At 50.2% G+C, this 13,149-nt stretch overlaps 7 protein-coding genes across 7 annotated transcripts; 3 read left to right on the top strand and 4 right to left on the bottom strand.

Annotated features, from left to right (window-relative positions):
• Positions 1-119: 119 nt before the first annotated feature.
• N7496_008414 (uncharacterized protein) lies at positions 120-791 on the top strand (the record flags this gene model as incomplete). Its single annotated transcript, XM_056701333.1, has 4 exons — positions 120-218; positions 276-455; positions 515-635; positions 688-791. The coding sequence occupies 4 exons, from the start codon at positions 120-122 to the stop codon at positions 789-791; spliced, it is 504 nt and encodes a 167-aa protein (XP_056553396.1).
• A 344-nt stretch (positions 792-1,135) lies between these two features.
• N7496_008413 (uncharacterized protein) lies at positions 1,136-1,612 on the bottom strand (the record flags this gene model as incomplete). The annotated part of the gene is made up of 2 exons (XM_056701332.1): positions 1,136-1,429; positions 1,487-1,612. 2 exons carry the CDS (start codon positions 1,610-1,612, stop codon positions 1,136-1,138), a joined length of 420 nt encoding a protein of 139 aa, XP_056553395.1.
• A 1,917-nt stretch (positions 1,613-3,529) lies between these two features.
• Positions 3,530-4,447, bottom strand: N7496_008412 (alpha/beta hydrolase; the record flags this gene model as incomplete). Its single annotated transcript, XM_056701331.1, has 1 exon — positions 3,530-4,447. One exon carries the CDS (start codon positions 4,445-4,447, stop codon positions 3,530-3,532), a length of 918 nt encoding a protein of 305 aa, XP_056553394.1.
• A 907-nt stretch (positions 4,448-5,354) lies between these two features.
• N7496_008411 (P-loop nucleotide/nucleoside kinase family protein) lies at positions 5,355-6,011 on the bottom strand (the record flags this gene model as incomplete). Its single annotated transcript, XM_056701330.1, has 2 exons — positions 5,355-5,821; positions 5,903-6,011. The coding sequence occupies 2 exons, from the start codon at positions 6,009-6,011 to the stop codon at positions 5,355-5,357; spliced, it is 576 nt and encodes a 191-aa protein (XP_056553393.1).
• Positions 6,012-6,335: 324 nt separating this feature from the next.
• On the top strand, positions 6,336-7,460 carry N7496_008410 (DUF3431 domain-containing protein; the record flags this gene model as incomplete). Its single annotated transcript, XM_056701329.1, has 1 exon — positions 6,336-7,460. One exon carries the CDS (start codon positions 6,336-6,338, stop codon positions 7,458-7,460), a length of 1,125 nt encoding a protein of 374 aa, XP_056553392.1.
• Positions 7,461-7,639: 179 nt separating this feature from the next.
• Positions 7,640-9,085, bottom strand: N7496_008409 (putative sterol carrier protein; the record flags this gene model as incomplete). The annotated part of the gene is made up of 1 exon (XM_056701328.1): positions 7,640-9,085. One exon carries the CDS (start codon positions 9,083-9,085, stop codon positions 7,640-7,642), a length of 1,446 nt encoding a protein of 481 aa, XP_056553391.1.
• A 2,449-nt stretch (positions 9,086-11,534) lies between these two features.
• On the top strand, positions 11,535-12,982 carry N7496_008408 (putative mitochondrial carrier protein; the record flags this gene model as incomplete). The annotated part of the gene is made up of 6 exons (XM_056701327.1): positions 11,535-11,648; positions 11,743-11,777; positions 11,843-11,916; positions 12,068-12,283; positions 12,353-12,690; positions 12,776-12,982. The coding sequence occupies 6 exons, from the start codon at positions 11,535-11,537 to the stop codon at positions 12,980-12,982; spliced, it is 984 nt and encodes a 327-aa protein (XP_056553390.1).
• Positions 12,983-13,149: the final 167 nt, after the last annotated feature.

Below are 13,149 nucleotides of genomic sequence, written 5' to 3'. Positions count from 1 at the left end.
GCGGGAAACTTTTTTTTTTCGCTGACCTGCATCCAAGGCGGTGAGTCTCCACAGTCCGCCGAACAACCAACCAGCCCTGACCTTATTCCACCTCCGCCTTGAGAGGCTTATGGGCGGCCATGGGGAAGCCTAAACATGATCAGTCCCTGACTCACGAGGAGATCTGGGATGACTCTGCTCTAGTGCAGTCCTGGGATGATGCGGTTGAGGAGTACAAGGTATGCCAACCGATCACACTCACGTGACCGTTATCTGACTGACCTTGTTGATGACAGCTCTATCACAGCATACATGCCAAGGGGGAGAATATTGAGGATGTTCTGAGAGAGGCTGAAGCAGCAGGTCTTGATGAACAAGTCAATGATCGTGATGGAGGAAATATGATTGCTGAGCACGATGCTATGGAGGCTGCGATGGGAGAGGCTGTCGACCAAACAGCTGCGAATTCCACTCAGGTATGCATGTATCTCATGAAGGTTCGTTTTTAATTGCTTGATTACTGACTCTTCTTCAGGCCAGGGAATCCTTTGCTCAAACAAAGCCTCCAGCTTTCGAAGGGAGTGGTGCTACCACCGTCCCAGGCCCAACCTTTCCCGCAGGAGTTATGCCTATGCCTAGCGCAGTGCTTCCTCATAGTAAGCCCTTCCCATTCTGATGCTTCCAAATGACTAGACTGACTGATTCTAGTCCAAGATGAAAATCTAAGAAATCTCATGATGTCTTGGTACTTTGCAGGGTACTATACTGGATTGTACCAAGGGCAGCAGCAAGCGAGCCAGCCGAAAAGCTGATATTGGTAGTCCTGTCAAGACCCCCTTAAGCTGCGAAGATATCAGAGCTTCCGAGCACTGAAAGAAAGCATAGTGAATGCACTTACCTAAAGCATTACCCATGCTATTGATATGACCCAGCATAGCAATCTAATATGACATGATCATGAAATAAGGGATTCTGCTTTACGTTCGACTTTCTAACATTTTCATTAATCAGACGGATTTTCCATGAACATGGATAAAAGGTACATATTGAAATAATAATTGCCCTCTCCAGTGAACGTCCAGCTACCAAAGTATCCTGCATCTAACCTTCCCCAGTCTTCATCTCGTCTATCTCTCACCAAAAACCTTCTAATAATTTACAGGAGACCGCCGGTACCACCGAGGAGACCACCAAGAACGGGGATTTTGCCCAGCGCGTTAGGCTGGGAGGTAGGGTGGGAAGTGGGCGTAGCGGTAGGCGTCTTGAAGTTACCAGAGTAAAGGCCCTTCTCGGTGGGAGTGGCAGCAGTAGTATCGGCAACTGGCTGCTCCTCCTCGACCTTCTTGTCCGCCGTGGTAGTGTCCTGCTTCGGGGCCTGGTCATTCTGAGCTTGGTTGTTCTGGTCGTTGGTGTCCTTGTTATTCAAGCCTTCCATGAACTTGGCCGCACCCTGGTATAACTTGTATTAGTATGCACAATTAGTGAGTAAATGATTTTGAGCACTAACCTGCAAATCTGAGAGGGCAGTGTCAAGTCCCAGGCCCTGGCTTTGATCGCGCTTGGTGGGCATTGACATGGCGAATGCTGCCAGGACAAGGAAGACGGCGAAGAAAGAGAGGTTGAAGCGGGCCATTTTGATTGTGTTTAGGATAATGTGTGTGAGAAATATACGTCGAATAAGGTAAACAAATGAATATTGTTGAAAGGATTGTAAATAAGTGTATACTGTCAAGAAGAAGGCAGATGGGATGAGGGAGGGGAGCCAAGAGGGAAATTATGCGAGATTTATATCCAAGCCCCTGCTTTCTTTCGCCTCCTACAGGGCAAGAATGGAGCGTAGTATGGAAGACAGGGTGAAAGACCTTGGTGGGATGACCAACCCCCCAGGGTGTACTATTACTCCGAGCGTGGTATTCTAGCTCCGATGTGTACATATAAACAGAAGCTGGCGCTCTCATTGCACATGTACCGCCCGCGTTACTTGAAGTACATGAGATGGCAGCTTATTGGATGCGAAGATAGCCATTTAATCCAGTTGTAGTTCAAGAAAGACACTCGGAAAACTAACATCAACAGTGATTTGAAACAAGGGATGGATTTCATCCAGTCATGCCCTACAGGGACCAAGGAGCAGACCACTTGCGAGGTCTCGAAGAAATTAGCAGTGGGCCCTGTGCATTCCACGGGATTTTAAAGGAATATTGTCCGGGTTCCAGTAACTTCTATATTCGAATCATGAATGGGGTGAGATCCGAGAGTGGAACAAAATTACGACTGCTACAAAAGATACGTGAATAAGGCTACAGAACCCCAAGTAGGACTCTCCTAGAAATCTACAAGTATGCCACGGATCTTAGACTGAACATTGAACAAAAGATTGTGACTGAAAATATATCTTAGTGTACTAAGCAGGCAACCAGGACCAAGCAAGGTGTAGATCCTCATATCGTCCACATTCCACAACACTCGGAATCAGACACGCAGACGACGACGTGTGCCGGTCTAACCGCGTCCCATCACGAGGCGATGATCGACTGAAACACATCTTCCGATATGGCAAGGAATGTATCTCCCTACTTTGACACGCACAGCCCCATATGAGAGGGGCGGACGCAACACGAGGGAGTTTCCAGAAAGACATTTTGTCAAACTGTGAAAGCTCACTATCGGCACAAATTTGACCTCGAATATCATGGAGAGCTGAAGGAGACGAGACTTCGAAAGTGCCAGGTGGAGAATGGGGGAGTGGTATGAAGTGCATAATGTGTGTTCTACGCGGCGGGGCTGGGGTTGTCCTAGTCTGTTAGTAGTTGCTGGCAAGGGTTGTCTTGTCTAGCAGCGTACTTCTGGTAGCAGCGACCACGCAATTGCAAGGAAAAGACATTAATTTCCGCAAGTCCACGGTCGAGGCTCCAAGGAAGTACTTGGTGCAGGCAACCAACTAGACAATGGTCCAGTTGGCATCCATGCCGGGATGGGTGTGATGACATGTCCTTGTCGGAACAATGTAACCACGAATCCCATCCCAGCTCTTGACATATCTAAAGGCCCAGATGCCTCAAGATTCCTCAAGATAGGGAAACAAATCCCTTGAACCCCGAGGGGTAAGGTGTGTGCTCAAAAGCGAACCCAATCGCCTCGACTGGGAACGGCAGAACCGTTCCAAAAAGGCAGGCGTCGGGATTAGAACGAGCCTCAATCGCTCTGGGTCTCTCTCTAAAATTTGCGGATGGAATTGAGTCCAAGCACAAGGGTATGTTGGAGACCGTGAATATGTTGAAGAAAGGAAACGGAGAAGCGTGTGCGGCAGGAATTTTTAGTGTCTGCGCTAGAGACGGCTTATGTCATCTTGCCACGTGATCAAATGTCGTGAGGCTCATCTAAAGCCGAGGAATCTGGACTGATCAAAGTAACAAAGATAATGAAATAACATTCCTATCTACTTGACAATCATGTTGGATAAGTAAATTTTATAATTTTACTAATTTTACTAAATTACTCTATATTCTGATAATTCTCAATTAAGCCCTCTCCATGAGCAAACAGACACTCAGACCAGGCTCTTTCCGAAGAACTCGACACACTTCGCACCAGCCTCATCAACCTTGTCATAAAGGTCCGCATGAGTTAGACCATCGATAACATACAGCTCCTTAGGCTCCTTGGCCTTTTCCACACCATCCTCGCTATACCACTTAGTAGCCGCCTTGGTACCAGTGATCATAAGCAAAGGTCGCGGGCTAATCATATCGTTATGCGCAAAGGCATCAAAGTTACCCATAAGATCCCAGCCGCGAGGCAAACTGGTATTCGTCGCACGAGGATGGAAAGCACGCGGGGTACGATAATAGTTCATCAAGTCTCTGAATGGCTCTGGTAAGTCTGCAGGTGCATCTTCCGGCTTCTCGGGGAGCATAGGGACGATAGGGACCTTCTCGCCACCCACGTCGCTGTTGCGGTCCTTTCCAGCAGCCTCGAGCTGCATCTTTAGGACGTCCATGTTAGAACTGTCCTTTTCAAGTCCACGACGAGCCATGGTGCCGACACAGACTGCGGCTGAGGCAGCGCAGGCCTTGATGCGTAGATCTGTTTGGGCTGCGAAGGGGGCATAGCCGCCCGATGCGCAAATACCGAGAACACCGATCTTCTCGGAGTCAACATCCTTGCGACTGATGAGGTAGGTCACGGCACATTTGATATCTTCGACACGCTGGTAGGGATCTTCCAGGTCTCGCGGTTCGCCTTCCGACTCGCCCTGGTAAGCGGCATCGTAGGTCAGGCAGGTGAAGCCGGCTTGGGTCAGAACGTGGGCATAGTTGGCTGGTGATTGTTCCTTAATGGATGTCCAAGGGTGGGCAATCACAATGGCTGCGCCAGAACGATCGGTTGAGCCGGCCACGGGAGGGTAGAAGTGACCGGCAAGTTTGTAGTTGCGGGAGAGAAAGGTGACGTTTTGGGGCGATGACATGATGATAGAGTATGTAGTAAGATTTGATGGATTGAAGTCAATGATTGTACTTTATTTCAAATGGATATATGATTCTATTTATACTGTGGGAGTGGTTGATTGGAAAAATCCAACACGTCCGATTATTTTCGGGATTTTGTGAAGCTTTCGGCCACCACAGCTCCCCTCGCCATGTGTCACCATCACCAATCTGATTTCAGATTCTGTTAACTCCGATGCACACTTGTCAGCGTTCAAAGACTGAAGACATCCATATTTATTGATACTCTTTGTAATACGGACAAGGGCCGATTGAAAAGTTAGCTGGTGGTCTGTCTTCCATTTCCCGAGGGTCTTTGCATTTTGCGTCTCTCGCCCCTTTAATAAGGTTGTCAAGGTTGCAATATACCACTTTTCTGGAATCCATCTGTCCTGGTTCAATGCCGGCTAGTGGATATATCTCCTTGTGAGAATTGAATCAAACATTTGATTCCTAGTCTCTTAAGTAGCCCAGTCGGAGACGGCGCGCTGTCAATGAACTTTTTGATTGCGATATAATCGGGCACAGTACGCTTAACAAACAGAGACGTAATGCATAATATTGGAAATCCATATCTTGAATCCCCTTACCCATCTCGTAGGTGGAGCCTCCGGTTCAAGGCTGGATGCGTGCAGTCATGCCATCCAAGATATCATGTTAATTCTCTAGTCGTAGAGCTAACAGTCCCTCGGCAAGGCATGTATCAAAATCGAGTCAAAGGCATATTAGGTAGTCAGTTGAACCAGTAAAGGATAAGTACATTCCGCAAAACAAACAGGCTGCGTGTATTCATGAGTAGGGTGAAAACATATCTCTCGCGAGACCAATAATCTAAGTGCTCAGTGCCTTGTAGAAAGACACCTCAGTCTGGCAGTGATACCAGACATATTAATCATTAAGACGTAAAACAACCTCACCCTCTCCATCAGGCCTCTCAAAGCCAGCAATAAAACTCTCCAAAATCTCCTCCGTCACCAAAAACGCCGAATCCCCATCCTTAACAGCCAACTGATTCCTGGCCTTGACTCGTCGCCTTAATTCATCAGCATCAACATCCAAATAAACCAGTACCCAGCGACCACCGGACTCTTCAATCAGATCTTTCCACTCGTCACGAGTTTCCTGGAATGCAAATGCAAAGTCTAGGATGGCATCCCGGGATCCCTGTTGAACGAGTTGAGCTAATTCACTCCGTAGTGCAGCGGCAGCTTCTTCTTGATAGTCGTTATATTTTTCTTTCGGGTAATCCACTCCGTAAAGGCCATGATGGCTGTAGATATATGAATCGATAGAGAGACGATGAAAAGATGGATGGTTGGATTGTATCCATTTGGATATTGATGACTTGCCGGACCCTGTTCCACGTTAATATATTTAAATCTCTGTAGAAACAGCCCCTCCGAGAGTATAAGATCAAACTGGACTGCGTCGCATACCTGCTATCCCACACGTCATCACCACTACAGGGCGGGGGTCACTTTCTGTGCGGCATATGAGGGGACTGAGCGCCTCGGGGGTACCGAAGCTGGATGGAACGTCTGCCATTTGCATACGGGCCGAAAATATCTCCCGGATGACGGACTCGCAACAAGCTTTTAATCAATATGAGATTTCGCCTTATGCATGCGCTGTTCAGACCACGCCCCGCGCAGTCCAAGTCAGTGAGTCACGTCTGATACGAGACAAGCTTCAAGGCGCGATTTAGCCTACATTCCTGCCTTAGGCAGCGATTCATATGTCCTTCCCCGGTCACTTCCGGCGGGCTACACCTCGATAGCTCTCATAGAGCTCTATCTTTTCTTTCTACTCATTTTTTTCTTTTCCTTTTGAATAGGAAAAGAAAAAACGACCTACACAGATGTAACAACCATGCCCCGCAGAGTCCAAAGATCAGTAATCCAATTGATCTTCTTCGGCGCCATCCTCTTCACAATCCTCTACCTGAACCGTCCCACGAGCATCCCTCCAACCTTTGCCTGGTCCAAAATCCGTTATCAAACGACCGCACATACTCTCCCACAAACCCGCGGCAAATGCCCAAACCTCTCCACCACCAAGAAACCCGCCCTTATCGTCTCCCACGTCGACGCAGACGGTGATACTTCCTGGCTCTCCTCCCTCGCAGACCGTTACCACCTCTGCATCTACGATGTCGACGCCTCGCCCGATAAACCCTCAGAATACCTCCAGGTCCCCGCGAACCGCGGCCACGAGGCCATGGCCTACCTCACCTTCCTGATCGACAATTACGCCGAGATCCCGTCCGCGGGCGCGGTGTTTGTACACGGGTCGCGGTGGGCGTGGCATAACGATGCGCCGGATTATGATAATAAGGCGTTACTGGAAGTGTTGGATGTCGAGCGTGCGCTGCAGGTATCCGGGTATCACAATCTGCGCTGTGATTGGAGTACAAGCACATGTCCACCTTCTGCGCCGGCGCAGGGTAGTCTCGAGATGAGACTGCAGTCTGTAGTGGCGCCGTGGAGTGCGCGCGCAGCGTCGGATGTTGCGCTTCCTCGTGCGTTGGCGGCGATATTCGGTGGAGATGGGTCTTTATTGGAGGGGAGGTTACATCTTGGGCGGACGGATACGGTGCGCTCGCAGTGTTGTGCGCAGTTTGTTGTTTCGCGCGCGCGGATCTGGCAGCATACGAGGGAGGAGTATGTTGCGTTGAGGCAGTGGTTGTTGGATGGGGGTGTTGATGGAGATGGGAGGCGTTCGTCGAGAGGCGATCAGGCTGCGCCGCAGGATGATCGTGTCGCGGGTCGGATTTTGTCGTATTTGTGGCATATCTTGTTTGCAAAAGTGGGTGCTGATGGGGCGGTGGATCTTGCGCAGTTGAATAAGGATGCTTGTCCGAGTGCGCAGGATTGTTATTGTCGTTTATATGGACGGTGTGGACTGCAGTGTCCAAATCCTGGGACTTGTCGGGGACAGTATCAGGTTCCGCAGTATTTTAAGCTTCCTGATGACTGGGAGGCTACACATTCATGATTTGGCAAGGGAAGCTGGATCATTTCTATTCTTTGTACATAATTTGTCCTCATATCAATGTGATAATATAGATTTCATAATCGTGTACGAACTTCCTTCAGTCTAATCGGGGAATAATTGGATTGAATCGTTATCATACTATACTATATACAATTTCCACAAAGCACAATACAAGCTTCTTAGAAACGGGCAAGAACCCGGTCCTGAGCATCAGCAACAGCCCACTCACTGCTGTGCTTCTTGCTAACAACCGACTTGGCCTGCTCGGCAGTGAACCCACGAGCCTCGACGGCAGGGTTATATCCAAGACCGTTGAGCTTGCCAACAACGTCCGAGGGAACGGCCGCAGCAACCTTGCCATCAGCACGCTTGTACACAGTGACCACGACGGCACCGCCAAGACCCAGGTTGTGCTGGAGAGCCGCATCAGTACCGGCAATCAAACGGTTGTTAGCCCAACCACGCAAGTGCCAGACCAACTCGGCACACTGGGCGATACCAGTCGCACCGAGAGGGTGACCCTTGGAAATCAGACCGCCGGAGGGGTTGATAACCATCTTTCCGCCATAGGTGATATCACCACGGCGAACCATCTCGTGCGCCTTACCAGGCTCGCACAGCTCCAACGCATCGATGGTAATCATCTCGTTCGCCGAGAAGCAGTCGTGCAGCTCGCACACCTTGATGTCCTTGACATTGACGCCAGCCTCGGCGGCGGCAGTGCGGGTAGCGTAGCGGCTCATGCCGAAGCCCATCAGGTCGATGGCGCTCTTGTTGTACACCTGGTCGGTGTCGGAAGCGAGGCATTGACCGGCGATCTGGATGGCTTGCGCCTTCAGGTGCGGGCGGGCATCGAGGAACTCCTGCGAGACGATGACGGCGGCGGCACCACCGTCAGAGGTGGGGCAGCACTGGAGCTTGGTCAGGGGCTCGTGGATCATGGGGGCTTTCATGATTTGCTCGAGGGTGTATTCGTCCTGGAACTGCGAGTAGGGGTTGCGCTTGGAGTGTTCGTGGTTGATGCGGGCAATTTCGGCGAAGTCCTCGTTCGTAGCGCCGTACCTAGGGATATCCATGTTAGTATAACTCGTAGAGCTGATAGTAAAATAATAATAAAGTGGATCAACCAACTTCTCCTTGTATTCACGGCCAGCGTTACCGAACATCTGCGCAGCACCGGGGGCATTGGTGATACCACGGGTCTCGGCCATCATCATACCGAACAAACCGGTTGGGTTGGCGCGGTCATTGAACATCGATTGCAAGCTACCAGGGTTCATCTTCTCGAAACCAACAACGAGAACACAGTCTGCGGCACCGTGCGAAACCATCGTGCGAGCCATGGCCAGACCAGTGCTACCGGTGGAGCAATTGTTGTTGACATTGTAGATAGGGATGTTGGTCAGACCGAACTGATAGAAGACGCGCTGTCCACAGGTACTATCACCATAGACATAGCAGGCAACACCTTGGTCAACATCATCGTAAGTGATTTTGGCATCCAGCATGGCCTTGATACCAGCCTCGTAGCCCAGCTCATTGTAGTCGACCTTGCCACGCGGCTTAATGAACTTGGTCATGCCCACGCCCAGGACGTAGGCGGGACTTGTCTGTTTCTTGACCATTGTGTCGGTGTCGGTGTGGGTATAGAGTATGTGAGATGGTTAGGGGTATATTTTGGAGAAGGTTGGTCGTGGATTAGGAGATGTCCGAACGGGGCGCCTATATAGGAGAACCATTTTATGTCACGAGTGGGGAGCTGGGGTTTGCGGGGAGAGGCCGAGGTCCCGAGGAAGCTGGGCCCGAGGGGGGCGGCTGAACAAATTAGTTTCCTACCAAGTTGCACAAAATCGGTGGTGCATAATACTAATTCCCCGGAGATCGTCGTTGTTTGTTTCATATTTGGAAACGATTAGATATAGGCTATATGAAGTACGGAAGCTATCAGGTATAAAAGGGCATGTGGTAGTCCACTGTCGATTATCACGTGCATGTGTCAATGGTCAACGATTTGCAGGCGATGATCTATACTCCGTCTTTGTGGTCTATGATCAATGATCTATAGCATAATATTACCAAAATTAATGCAATACCACTCCCTATCTGAGCGAGAGAATACTGACTACTGGCACTGGACTGAAACACACCAACCCCTCACATTCCCGAGCTCGTTCCGAGGATGGTAAGAAGGCAGGTGCAGGAGGTATGCCATATCTGCGATCACCGCGGGGGACATTCTCATTACGATTACACAGTGTCACCGTATAAACCACAGCAACTATCTATGAGAATCAGGTTGATTCTGAAGCAGGCGACTGCCGTCCAGCCCATCCATCTACCAAGCTCATAGCTCGTCCGGGGAAGCCATGCAAGCCCCGACCGATCTGCAGGCTGTTCCCCAATCAGCAACTCGTTGATAATCAAATCATTAGAGGGTGGAGTAATCCTCATAATATTACCCTAATCAAAACCAAGTTCCATGCCAGCCATTCCCAAGGTTTGGTTCGGCATCCTCCATTGGCGGGCTACAAGCGCAAAATATGATCGATGGCCAGGGATCAAATCCTTAGGGGAGCTATCATTGCACGGTCGGAAGACTGTCTTCCAGCAAGAGATAGTAGATAGAGCTCTGAAAGAATGGAAATCAGATGGATCCTGGCTTGTCTCCCATGGGTCCAGCCTAGTCCTTATCGGCGATCATGGCTCTTCTAATGGGTCTGGAATGAATGCTCGTCTTTAATGCGCTCTTTGGCTTTCCCGTTCCCTTTTCTGACAGCTTCGATCGACTCGCTGCTTGCTAATAGATGCAGGAGAGTAGTTCCCACAGCGACCTGTCTCTTTTCCTCTTGATCATGCATATTAGTTTGCATTATGGCCGATAGTTTGGGGTGAGATGGCCAAAACCGGTTGGCAAATGCGGAGTGCGACCGGGGAGAAGTATGTACCGCTGTCGCAGTCCCCTTTGTCTCGACATTGGGCGTCAACTCAAGCTTGCTGAAGAGGAATGGAACAGCACAGATATGGAATTGGCCAAGACCAAATGCCGCAGTCTGCAGCTATAGAAGTAGTCCTCTGATTTTAGACCACTGCCTCAACACATAGCATGCTTAAAACAGCTCATGGACACAGTCTCATGGCAACTTTAGTGGGGTCGCCCAACTTCACGACGTCACTTGGACTGGCCCTAAACCCATTCGAGCACGACTGTTAAGCTCGGTCCACATGCCATTTTGGCCCTCTTTTCCCTCTTCATCTCCCTGCTCTCGTGGGTTGGGCTTGTTGTATCTAGGAAATTGGGCACTGGGCTTCAGTATGTGGTCGCTCTCTCTCTCTCTCTTTTTTTGCTGGTCTCTGCAGTGAAGTGGGTCACGGGGAAGAACGGGCCACTGGATGATGGTCGGACGCTAACCGATCGGCTTTTCAGCTTCCTGAGATCAACCATCAACCCCCCCCATTTGCAAAGGGAGAGTCACCCCCAGTTAATCACTCCAATTCGACCTCGACTGCCTTCTGTCTGGTACAGAGGACCTCGTCTGGGATTGTCCTATTGTTTCCCGACTGTCGATCAATTGCTCCGACAAAGGTTGCGCTGTGCTGTCGCCGCGGGGGTTTCTCAATCTACTTGCCGTTCTTCGTTCCGACCTCCATAGCCGAGAACATCCCGTCGCCTGAACCGCCCGAACAACGTCCGAGTCAACAAACCCAAGCATAGATCATAGATCCTTTAGGATCATATCTATATCGATCGATCGAGAGAGCTCTCCAGGCTGTTACCAGTCTAGTAGATGGTGAATTGTGGGACGCCGAACGGTCTACTCCGAGTGCTTCTGAGAGGCCGCTTTGCGTTCCATTAGGTTCCCCAGCCTGTCGCGGTCCACGATCGCATCGTCGAGTACTAAGAGTTGTGTCCGGAAGCTCATAGAAGCTGAATATACCGGGAGGGAAAGAACACACGCCGTTGTCCAGAGCCTGTCATTGCCCCGTCCAATGGAAACTTTATAAGGCATGACTGTTGGTAAACGAACTGAACATGCTCCTCCTTTCTCTCCATCTTCCAACCCCACACCCGCCATCATGCCTACCAGGAACGCCTGGATCATGGATGAATCTACTCGCAACAGACTCTTGAAGAAGTACAAGACCCAGGTGGCTTCGGCGACCTCGACCATCTGCGCAACTCTGGCGGTGGTGAGTTGATATCATTTTCTCTGGATCTGAAGCCGCCCCGGTTTTTTGGGCTGGTCTCACGATTAATACTGACTTTGGTGGCCATTTCTTGCAGACTCCCCTGGAAAATGTGAAGACTCGCATGCAAACGTGAGTTTCTCTTTGAATATCTTATATCTGGAGCGATTGAGCTGATAAAAATGTATCTTTTTCAGCCACAACTTCAAGAACATCTTCCAGTGTTCCCGGTATCTCTGGCGGACTGAAGGACCGCGTGGCTATGTCGCAGGTATGTACTGATCTTGCTATTCATCGGCCTTTTGAGTCCTTTTATTGCGAGCCTGTTTCTTTCGTCTGATATGCATCTAATCGGACTTTCTGGAATTTCTCTGGTACTCAAAAAAATGCATGGCAAGTCTGATATACTAATCATTTCTCAGGTGCTCTTCCTCCACTGGCGAGCGTGACCGCGGTCCGCGTGTTGAACTTCACCTCTTACAACTACGCCAAAGAGGGTATTGCCGACATTGTCAAGTGTATTACCGGCACATATCCCTTAAATGCCGACAAGGCCGGAAGCACCCCGACTGTGGCTGGCGTTCTGACCTTCACGCTTGCTGGTGCCTTTGCTGGTTTGGTGGCCGCCCCGATTGCATGTAAGAAATACCCTTTTAACTCACCTTGGTTTCTTTGATATGCTAATATCCAATGTTCCCAACTTTCAGGTCCATTTGAGCTCGCCAAGAACGTGGTGCAGACCTCCGTTCTGGTTTCCAACCGAGCTCAGGCAGCTCCTGGGGCCGCTCGCGACCCATCCCTCCGCAGCAAGCCTCGCATCGGCACTGTCGAGGCCATCCGGCAGATCATCAAGCGACACGGCTTCCGTGGTCTGTACACTGGCTTCCACCTGCACGCTCTGCGTGACACGGTAGGTACGGCCATGTACTTCGGGATCTACGAGACCGTGAAGCAGGTGGCCGCCAAAGAGATCGGATCCGATCAGTCCCCTCTCGGCGCGCCCGCGATTGCTGGGGCAATCTGCAGCACCATCCCTTGGTTCTGCGTAAGTGCTACCCTATCACCCCAGCTCAATGATCAAGAGAGAATCATGAGTGAGAGTATACTAATCGTGATATTCGTTACTATAGACTTACCCCCTCGACACCCGCAAGACCCGAGCGCAGAGCGTGCTGCTCGGAAAGACGAAGGAGATCGGCGAGGCCTCCGTGGCTGTCGCCAAGTCCAGCATGTACAAAGGCATCTCCATCATTCTGGTCCGGACCGGGGTTAACAACATGATCCTTCTCAGTCTTTTCGAGTATATCAAGGCTCGAATTGACGAGTTGCCCAACTGAAGGACTTGTTGGGGGCTTCGGCCGGCCGGGATGGATGAGATCGACCGCCCTAGCTACGGGGCTGGTCTTATCTGCCACATTTGTACTTTTTCCCCAGAGATACGCCCTTTTTTCCGTTCAAGTACATACCTAGTGGATGAGCCGTGGTTGCTCATCAGCAAATATGA

The sequence above is a fragment of the Penicillium cataractarum genome (genome assembly GCF_028827025.1).
Source record: "Penicillium cataractarum strain IBT 29864 chromosome Unknown utg000007l, whole genome shotgun sequence".
Classification (NCBI taxonomy): domain Eukaryota; kingdom Fungi; phylum Ascomycota; class Eurotiomycetes; order Eurotiales; family Aspergillaceae; genus Penicillium; species Penicillium cataractarum.
This window is presented reverse-complemented; position numbering and strand designations above follow the sequence as displayed.